The following is an 11057-nucleotide window of genomic DNA, read 5'->3' on the forward strand; positions in this document are numbered from 1 at the left end:
TTGGGAACTTCATCGTGGATCTACGTTGCTCGATGCAATAACAATCGATTCGTGCGACAAGACTGCAACCAAAGAAGCGTATATCGCATACACATACGTGCGTCGGAATAAAATTAGGTCAGGAAAACAAACGTGCACGCGTTACCGTGATCGTCGAACTTCTATGTTTACAATATCAACAGTACGAAAGTGCTCCCAGCTAGAAGCAGCGGAAGGCGCGAGCCACGCGGAAATGGAAATCGGAATATAGTGCTTACATATAGATGTTTACAATATAGGATTTTCCGAAAGCAAAAATTATACCGTAGGACTGGAGTCTCCAGGGAGGACGCACTGATAAAAATTTTAAAAAAGGAATTAAAAACCGCAGCCTTTATTTCTAATCCGAGAAACCCGTTGCCTTCTATCCTACTGCTACACTCCTGAGAATAAGAGAGACAGAAACACAGAGAAAGAGATAGAAAGAGAAACAGAAAGAGGTGAAAATATTGCATACTGTGGACACGCGAGTCGGCCGCAGATGCCGAGTGGTGCGAATCGACGAGGTGATTGGAAGACTCGGTTCGGCTGCTGGTCCCGACTTCCGTGTCGCTGTCCGAGCCCAGGGTGTCGTACTCCTCCGACTCGGACTTGCCCTGACTGACCTTGTGCGCTTTGTGCAACGGCGCAGAGGACGAACGGCCTCCTCCGCGCACCTTAGTGTACCGGTTGCAATCCGACTGCAATCAGACGGAATTGATTTCTATGAGATGGTACACCGCGTGTCGCGCATCCACCGCATCTCCGATCACGTCAGTGGATCTGTGTCTACACCGGATCGCATGAGAAATGATCTCAAGATTAGAGCAGAATCGTCGACGATCGTAAGTACACTGGCTTCCGCCTGACTTGAGATTAATACTTTATCTCGTCGGGATTGCTGCATGTATTCAAGCGAGTCGACGTATCGCGGGAATCCCAAGAGTGGAAGATGTTCGTATACGATTTGCTGATCATGAGTCAAGCGGACAATCTTTAGGCAGGTTGTGAATTAAAAAAAAAAAAGATTTCTTGCAAAAATATTATAAATTACCATATATTTAAACATCTATCACATTTATGCGTATTTTATGAAAGTAAATTTCTCTTATAATTTATTATAATCAATAAGAATTTTATTTTAGACCGTACATGTTCTAATTCTTATTACAATCAATTTTTTACAGGCACTACTTATTTTTACCAAGATGTTATTCATTATTAAATTGAGATTAATTAAAGACAGATTAATTTTTAACAGTTTATTTTTAATAATTTATTATTAACAGTAAAAAAAAAATAGATAAAGCTAATGGCTTTTCTATTACGAATTTCGAAGTAATAGTCGAGAAATGTACATTTCGTGTTATTCTCTACTTAGTTGTGAAGGGAAAGAGTAATAAACTTTCACCTTCTCTACAGAAACGCTATTCTACTTCATCGAACTAGGAATCACGGAAGCGATGAATCATGAGAGAGTCTTTTTTTATGCTACAGCTAGTAAAGCTATGACGAGATTCGGCGACAGATGCATATGTGTAAATGGCGAACGGCGTTCGATAGGTCTAGTTTGTTGTAATCAATACTTTGATTCACGAGTCGTCTCAGGACAATTGCGAAACGAAGCGAAACGATGGGACCAGCAGTCGCAACAATGTAACTTGTAATGGTACTCACTTAATCGATGTCACGAGCTCGCAGTCGAAAAAAAAAAGGAACAGAGAAGTCCACGTTGTCTGAATTGGAAAAGAATTAAAAAAGTTCGCGCGCAAATTAAAATTCGTAATATCACATGTATTAACCGCGCGCGAAACAAGAAACTTGGAAAACTCATCTTGAGCATGCGAGTGACCTATAAGTATTCGCATAGAAGATCGCTAAGTATTCCGATTTATGTCGCAAGGATAAGATATATTCTCGGTGCATTGATCGGGGTACGCATGCAGTTGTCGCAGGTGTCGCAGGTGTAACGAAGCTGGGAATGTATGAAAGTGAATGATAAAAGCGGTGACAGGTTGCCATGCTCACGCGTTTCTTCCCGCAAGTTTTGCGCCAATGTCTGATTGAATATAAATGCATAGTTTTTATGTCGTTGTACCCAAAGTCAGCATCACGATCTTAATTATATAGAATTGCGACTTTTTGTAATTTATATCAATTTTATATTTTATGTCGAGAATACTTTAAATTGCAAAAGAGTGTAGACGTTAAAGGATTAAAAAATTTAACTAAAATTTCTTTAAATCCAGTTTATTTTATTTATGTGTTGGAAAAAAAAGGTATTATAAATGTGGCCTGCTATTTCGAAACCAAAATTGTATGAAATATTCGTTTCAATCTCAAGAAAGAAGTCAAGTCAAACGAATCGTGAAACTAGATAATTAGAGAAATAAAAATATTACGCGGTCGGAAATTGTACGGGATAGAAACGTGCAGCGAAAAGACGGCATTTCTAATAATATAAATCGGTAGACGATACCTCTCGTAACTGAAGGGTATCGGCAGTGGAGAGACGAGGGTCGTGATAAACAAAGGTCTGAAGAGGCGCGGCAGAATTGCAGCGACTGTCGCCTCCTGCAGGAACACTTTCCTCCAGCTGGAACGTGGCGTACGGGTAGATATCTTCCGAATATTCTACAAGCATGTTTAATATCGTTCTGTTAATACTGATATCCAGACCGCAATCGTTTGCCCCTCGCGCAATCTCGATTTCTCAGAGAGATAGAGGGAGACAAAAAGAAGAAAGGGAGAGAGAGAGAGAGAGAGAGAGAGCTCTCTCTCTCTCTCTCTCTCTCTCTCTCTCTCTCTCTCTCTATCCCCGCATTTGTTTTATATCACAGGCCTAGTTTCCACCGAGGGTTTAAACTGGATCAGAATGTAAGAACTAACCAACTGCAGTCGAGCATTCCCCTGTCGTTCGACTGTAACAGGGGAATACTCGACTTGGTTGGTTCTTACATTCTGATCCGGTTTAAACCCTCGGTGGAAACTAGGCCACTGTAAATTTTTTATGGAAAGAACGAGTTTAATTTCATTGACGCAAGTTGGTCTGCTTATCTCACCTGGTATTTTCTCGAGCGTGGCCATCTCATGAATCGGCGAGCGTAACGGCTTACGCACGGTGGCGTAATACTGTTCACGTTGTTCCATATTTTGCTTATTGTCTAGGGCGGCCGCGGTTTGCGCGTCATGCAGACTCCCGATGTCGCCCATAAACGGACCTGCAATTAACATCTTAAGATATAATGACCACGCTTTCGAAATTAAATAAGCGAGATTAATTCTTTTCAAAATTGACAATTTTTTTTTACAATAAACTGCGTCATTTGTCGATTCTATCACAAACGTGTTTAAAGTAATGTATTTAACATAAACGGTCTTGTTTCCAATCTTATTGTATTTTAATGACTTTTATTTTCATTTATATTCTGTATTTACTCTTGCGTGTTTTACTTATTATACTTATTATGCAAATTCTTTTGCTATTTATAATTGAGAAAATTGTATGCGCATGTGACAGACTAACGTTTGCGAAAGCAGTAGAAGACGGCACCGGCTGCAGCAATAACTGCGAACGAACTTAACACCAAAGGTACGATGAGCTTCAGATCCGAATATACGGAGGTGTGTTGAGGAATATAATGATCGATCTCGATGGCGGACATGGTCGTGCTAATGTGCGGCTGCAACGTCGTTATCTTGTACTCAGCCACCGACGAACCGGCATTGTTGTGGGCTCTTATGCGGATGTCATAAGTGGTCCCCGGCTGCAATTCGCTCAGAGTATACGTTTTTTGCACCTGCACAATATATAAGTTGCATATAGGTCATTATAATCCCGTAATACACGTGTAAAATATTAAATCGTCTTTAAGTTAGTATCAATATTATAGCACTTAATGATAATATTATGTTTGTAAGAACAATATCGAAATGTCTGTATTATGAAAGAATTTATGTGACTGAAATGTTTTACAATAAAATGTTTATACATATCTTATATTTTGTGCTATTTTATTTTTTAATTAGATTTAAAAATTGTTTTTTTTATAGTAAGAATGTCAAACCGTTGATATAATTTTTAAGTTCGAAGTAATTTAGAATTAAACAATAATACTTTATATTTCCCAATTTTAGGTAAAATTTTGTCACTAGAATCCTTCCTAGAAAGAGATTTAAAGTGTAATATATTATACAAAAATACGATGTTACGTAAAGATTGGAAGCGACAAATATTGATTCTTGACATTTTTTCAAAGAAAAAATTGACTAAAATTGATGACAAATTGAATTTGGAAAATTTTTACTTTTATAATTTCTATAACGCTTTTATAAGGAAAGATAAGTAACTTTGTTTTTTTTTTTATTGTGTATACATATATATATCTAGTAAAATAAAATCTCTTCACATTCGAATACCTCTATATTATTCGAGACCAGCGTCCAGATACCCTCGCCGCTTTTCCTGTACTCCAGTTCAAAGAAAGTTATGGGACACCCTCCGTCGTTCCACGTGCTGAGATGCAGGGTGATCCATGAAACGTTAACCGTAACAAACTTGTCGCCAGTTCCAGGCGAGTCATCCGGCTTGGAGCCCTTCGTAGTCGCCTTGACGATCTCGCTGGGTCTGCCCATGCCGATGCGGTTATACGCCGTCAGGTACATCTGATAGTCGTTGCCGCACCAGAGTCGTGACAAGACGAAGCTGCTCACTTTGTGCGACACCTTAAACTCCTCCCACTCGCCGGACTCGCGTTTGTAATGTAAGATGTAACCGCGAATTGGCGAACCGCCATCGTCACCGTTCTTCCATTGTACGTTGATCGAATTGCTGCTGGTGCTGGTTGCGTGTAATAATGGTGCCGCAGGTGGAACTGAAAAGGACAAATTTTGATTTATAAATCGCTCTCTATGATATTGATTGTAAGTTACAAGCTTTTAGAGAAAATTGATTTATGGTCGAATAAAAATTAAATGTAGATATTAACATTAATATGTATTAATTATCAGTATTAGTTTTGTATTTAAAATGATAAAATAGAATATATATAAATCAAAACATGTAATAATAAACAAACATAGCATTTATATTAAATCATTTAGAATTTAATAAATTTAATTAACTATTAAAACATATATATTATTTTCTCTATAGAGATAACGTAATTTTATTTCATTAATTAATTGTGGCACAATGAACTTTTTGTAATTAACTTTTTAATAATTAATAAAATTAAATTAGGGTAAATGATATTATGTATATATTACTGATAATAAATCATGTGTGACTATCATACTAAAATGAAAAAATTGCGTTTACCTTGTACGGTTAAACGATGAGTTATTTGATCGGAGCCATGGCGATTTTCCACGAAGCAAGTGTAATTTCCGCTATCCTCTCTATGAAGTTCAGTGATCTGCAAAGATCCATCGGTATGGAGGGACACCCTGGCGGATGGCTTGACTATCTGACCCCATTGCTTCCAAATAACCGAGGGGTCGGGTTTGCCTACGCTTTGACAAGGCAGCGTTACATCTTGCTTCCACGGTACGATAAGCGTGGTACCGAACGAATATATGGCGGCGCGTACTGTAATAGAGTAAGTCGAGCGAATCCTTATTGAGTGGCACGATAGTCGTTGATAAGTTAGCGAAGCTTTTATCAACCACGCGAAGCAAATTCAGAAAGTGTCTCATGATGGGAAAGATTTAAAGTTTGTTATAAAGAGTTTACGAAGACTTTCTGCTGAGAAGCTGAGAAGAAAATAAAAAACGCGCGACTCATTAACAAATAAATACGGCATTCGGTATGTCATTACCAGTTGACTGTAGACAATTTATTTAGCTCCGAAAAACGGATGTTTATACGATGGGCGAATCGTTTCTGAATGACGCTTGAAAACTTTCGTAAACTTTCGCAACTAGTCCAATTTGTGCGTCGAATAGCAGCTCCAAGTTTCACGACTGCAGTAAAGCTGCATATTTTCGATGTACCAATGTTATAAACTACTCTTTCGCGTTCTCGTACAATCTTCTGGATATCGAAAGTACATAGAGTGTGAAATATATTGACGTATAAATCTTCGTACAAATAAGATAAGGTAAATAAACATCCAGAATGTAGATTCCGTTTTAATTTACGCTATATTTTTTAATGTTTAGAAATATATGTTTCCTCTTTTGAATCTGACTATAAATATTCATTTTTGTACACAGCAAAAAATTAAATCCTAATTAAAAATTTTTATCCTAGTTATAAAAAATTAAAAGAAAATCGCAAAGCTCAAGTAGACCATGTAATCTCGAAGCTAATTTGAAATAAAAATAATCTTTTTACCTTCACTGGAAGGAGAGACCATGACGGACGGGGTTTGCGGACCCTCGCCAACCGAGGTGACCGCCGCGATCGTGAATTCGTACTGGCTCCTCTTGTGCAAATCCTCGGCCTGATAGCTGGTCTGATACGGCGGCAGGGCCCTTCTGTGCCACTTACCCTCCGATCCCATTCCACGAATATGTACGTTGTAGGAGGTGATGTTGCCGTTACTTTTCAGGGGCGGTTGCCAAGAAACGATAATGGACGTGGCCGAGCTGACAACCGCTTTGACACCGGCCGGCATCTGCGGCAGGTCCTCTTCGGTTACACAATAAAGGGGTGACGAGGCGACGCCATCGCCAGTTCTGGTATACGCCAGGGCTTGGATCGAATAATTCGTGTATTTCTCCAGGCCGTGGAGTCCGACAGTTAGCGCAGTGGTGATCTTCATCTCTGGTTTGACAGACTCCGTCAGCGCGTCCATGTTTTCCCACATGACCTTGTAACCTTTCAGGATCCCGTTCAGGCTGGAATCGGGCGGAGATTCCCAGGAAACTTGTAAGGACGTTGACGAGAGCGCGGTACATCGCACATCCTGAGGAGGGTTGCTGGGGACTAGAAAAATTCAAAGTTTCATTCAAAGGTTTTATCCTGCAAACTAATCCATCAACTTTTATATTGCAAATATCAAAATTTGATATGTTACATGCGTATTATGTAAATAATATTGTCATTTAACATTTATACGTTGTTTAAAAATGATACTTGCTATTTTTTAAATAAGATTAATAGATTATTATTATTACATTTTAATATGTAAGACTAAACAAATTTAAATATACTAGAAATAAAAGCAGCGTAGCACTATTTTAGTTATGCATTTAAAATAAAAGAATAGTAATCTAATATATATATTCACACATAGATATTTATCCGTATGTTAATGTTTTAATGAAAATTATGACATTGCTGTGAATTGGATATATTTTTACGATAGTAATAATTTAGGAAATACGAACGGTGCAGCTCGTAAAACTCGTACTACATTTAAAATGTCGATATTCGTCGTATATTCGAGCGCAATATGACTATACGCGTGGAATATTTCAAGAATGGGTTTAGGAGGAAAGTTTTTAAAGAGATACCGTTGCCGTTGTAAGTCGCGGGGATGTTTGCCTCTCCACGATCGAAAATATCGGAGTGCTTGCACTTGAAAGTTTCGTCGGGTCCGCCATTTCCCCGGCGGGGATAAGATTAAAGAAGTTATTTGCGAGCACGGGTGCCGCATCTGAATTTATTATTTATCCAGGAAGTCGTGCAGCCACAGCCGCATGCGGTCGGTATTCATAGCGGAATTCGTGATAGGCTCGCGAGAAGGCGCGAATATTATTCTCTTCATGAATTTTTGAAGCCTCCCGGGTCGAGTTCTGACGCAAAAATAGCCGTCTAGACGAGAATTTCGTTCTCCCGAGCTCGCGAACGCGCCGATCGATCGTATCAGATATGTTAATTCCGTTGGCGTTCAATGTGCATATTTTCGTCGTTGTTCGATTCGTCGGGAAACCTACGATAAATGTGCCACTTCACCGAAACTCAATAAAATTAATCTGGACCAAACAAATTTAAGATTGACATATTTTCACGTTATTTTAACTATTTTAGGAAGTTTGCAATATGATTTAGAAATTGTTTTTCTAGCTAGATGTTTTTCTGACAAAAATATAAATCAGAGCATAAGTTGAATGTAAGGAGACAGTAATAGAAGCATAAACGAAGTTTCTAGGAGGAGAAAATTGAGAAATGGTAAAAGAGGCACTTACGCTTACATTCGACTTGTACTTTAATTTAAAATATTTTCGTCAGCGCTGTAGTAAAAACATGCTTTGCGGTGTCTTTGACGAAAGTGAATCGATCGACGGGGCTTTTTTTCACGGTCGCTTACCGTCCTCGAGTGTTGACGCCACAACTTCCTGAGTCATAGGACCAGGTCCGAGGACGTTGAACGCTTGAACGACCACGCTGTAACGCGTGAACTTCTTCAAGTTCGTCAAGTGATGCTGACGTCCGGGCATGGATGTTCTTGCCAAACCCAGAGCGACGCTTGCTGTCGAGATCCGCCTTTCCACAGTTTTATACGTGTATTGCTCCGCCCCCAACCTGAATTTCACGAAAGTGTTCGTTACACCTGGCCTGTATGATTAATTAGTTTGCAGAAAGGGTGTCAAGTGTCTCCTTTTAACCCTAAACTTTGTGTAAAGTTTCGGCGGCGAACTTGGTATTAGATTACTGTGTGAAAAATGTAAAAATAATATGGATTTATGTAGATGACACACGTGACAGAGAGTACCAAGATAAACTTAAAATAAAATTGTAATAAAAAAAAATATGCAATATATGAAGTAAAGAAATCAGAAACTTCATCTTTTGAATAAATATTCCAGAATATGCAGTTTATATAAAATAATAAATAAGTGAGAAGCGTTGCTGCGGATTGTATACATATTAAATAAAATACTTGTATATCGATTAAAAATCTAATAATAGAGAAAGTTAAAAAGTAGATCAAAAGTAGAAACGTGACGCGTAAGCTACATCATCGAATATCATTTATATTATGACCTAGTCAATGTAATTTACAATTCTAGAAAAATGGAAAAAATTTATATCAAATTTAACTGATTCGTGGGAAAAGCATCACAACAAAAGCGCACTGGAGCGATGTAACAAAACGCGGCGGTAAAAAAAAGCCTATAGTTTTTCAAGGATTTGTCAGCGTTGCCCCAGGCGGATAAATAACTGACCCCGCGATAGCTCGTCGTTTATTAATGGCGCGTGAATTCTACGGTATCAGCTCTGTGGGCTGAAATACAGGAAGTTGGAATTCTGTGTGCGTGCCTATATGTATGCGCGCGCGAGGGAGGAAACAAACCCCCTATCTGTCGAGCCACGTCGTTAAAATAACGGCAGTGCTTTCGGTCGTTACCTGTGTTCCTTGTAGCCGACATGATAACCGAGTATCTCGCCGTTCCATAAATCATGATCGGGCGGATCCCAGGTGACGTTGAACTCGGTCGAGCTGATGGGGTCTACTTTGAGATTTCGCGGTGGTCCACCCGGTTTCTCTCCCTCTGTGGTCGTTTCTAAAATCTGAAAAGCCCATAAAATTTTCTTTCGAAATCTTTAATGGGTCCATTCACTTTCGCTGCGTATTCTTTTTTCCCATTAATTGCCACTAAACTTTTGCAAGTATTTTATCACTTTTGTTCGTAACGAATTTGAATTACAAAAAGAGACGATTGTAAAATAAAGACGGATTAAATTCTTTTGTGAAACTGACATAGATTCAGCAATCGTTCAAAAAGTACATATAGTGCAATATAAAATCCGGATGTCAGCCGTCACGTCGGTGTTTAAGGAAACATGTGAAACGCAGATCGCAGTTGGGGAGAATCTGCGGGGGAAACACAGAACGAATTTGGCTGGATGCACTTCGATATTTCGCTTCAAAGCATTGCGGCGGATGTTACGCAGACTGCATCCTTAAACGCGCAAACGAATTCTTTTCCAGAAGAAAAAAAAGTGCGAGAGGGGTCGATATGCTCGAAAGAGCAGCGCGGAGCGCAATTTAAATCCAGGCCAACGATGCAGCCGCACATCGGTCAAGAGACGACGGAGAGAGGGATACGTTTCGAGATGAGATAGTTTTTTTTTATGCGCGCGGGAAAATATCGATCGGGCTCGATTCCCGTCACACACCGGTGCCCCGATTGTTTTAATTCTCGAGGGAGAAGGGGATGACGACCGACTAGTCGGCGAGGAATACGATCGTCCGAGGGTGCGATTTGACTTGTAAATGTTCGGCCTGGCCCCGATACCTACGTCGCTCGCTTGACTCCGACCCAGTTCGTTGTCCGCGTACATCCGGAACTGGTAAGTGACCGCAGGACGCAAACCGCTCACGTGGCCGCGAGCACGTGTCCCCGGTACCGTCGTGTGGAACGTGTGGTCGTGCCATACTTCTGCAAAATTGAACGATCATCTTGCGGTAATTTAATCCCCCGGGTCAATGGAAACGTCGATCAGATGAAGCTGCTGTTATGTTTATACCTGTCCATATGAGCTGTTATCAGCTCTTTTAATATTTTGGATTATATACTCTGTGATCAAAAAGAATTTATTTGTATAAATATATATAATTAAATTGCAAAATTAGATATTCGAAACTAATTTATATACTGGATATACTGTGATCAAAAAGTATCCGTATTTTATTTTTTTTTTAAATTGCGGGAAAACTGTAAATCAAATCCGTTTGCTTTGCTAAGTACACATGTCCTTCACATTTGATAAAAAAATCATGGCGTTCCTTCAAGCCGTTTGAGAATGATAGTTGTTATGTCAGTGAAGATTTTTATGCGCGGCGATTTTTACCGAAAACTATTGAGCAAAGAATTTGTTTGAAATTTTTCGTCACGAACGAAATTTCGTTCGTAACACAAAATTTCAAACAAATTCTTTGCTCGATAAAAATCGCCGCGCATAAAAATCTTCACTGACATAAACAACTGTCATTTTCAAACGGCTTGAAGGAACGCCATGATTTTTTTTTATCAAATGTGAAGGATATGTGTATCAACTTAGCAAAGCAAAGAGATTTGATTTGCAGTTTTCCCGCAATTTTTAAAAAATAAAGTTCGGATACTTTTTGATCACAGTATATGTG

The 11057-nt window shown here is 39.1% G+C and overlaps 1 protein-coding gene across 4 annotated transcripts in view; it reads right to left on the bottom strand.

Moving 5' to 3' along the window:
• Positions 1-11057, bottom strand: part of LOC108752601 (Down syndrome cell adhesion molecule-like protein Dscam2) — a 167804-nt gene that overhangs the window by 3327 nt on the left and 153420 nt on the right. For 2 of the 4 annotated variants that reach the window (XM_018493539.1, XM_018493540.1), the window contains exons 15-24: positions 10214-10353; positions 9318-9481; positions 8277-8491; positions 6356-6949; positions 5339-5608; positions 4438-4892; positions 3545-3818; positions 3081-3239; positions 2498-2652; positions 497-719 (exon numbers count right to left, since the gene is read on the bottom strand). In XM_018493539.1, coding sequence (XP_018349041.1) covers positions 497-719; positions 2498-2652; positions 3081-3239; positions 3545-3818; positions 4438-4892; positions 5339-5608; positions 6356-6949; positions 8277-8491; positions 9318-9481; positions 10214-10353 — 2649 coding nt within the window. The remainder of the gene's footprint in view (positions 1-496; positions 720-2497; positions 2653-3080; positions 3240-3544; positions 3819-4437; positions 4893-5338; positions 5609-6355; positions 6950-8276; positions 8492-9317; positions 9482-10213; positions 10354-11057) is intronic. The other 2 variants (XM_018493542.1, XM_018493543.1) reach the window with 1 other exon arrangement.

The sequence above is a fragment of the Trachymyrmex septentrionalis genome, unplaced genomic scaffold (assembly GCF_001594115.1).
Source record: "Trachymyrmex septentrionalis isolate Tsep2-gDNA-1 unplaced genomic scaffold, Tsep1.0 scaffold60, whole genome shotgun sequence".
NCBI lineage: Eukaryota > Metazoa > Arthropoda > Insecta > Hymenoptera > Formicidae > Trachymyrmex > Trachymyrmex septentrionalis.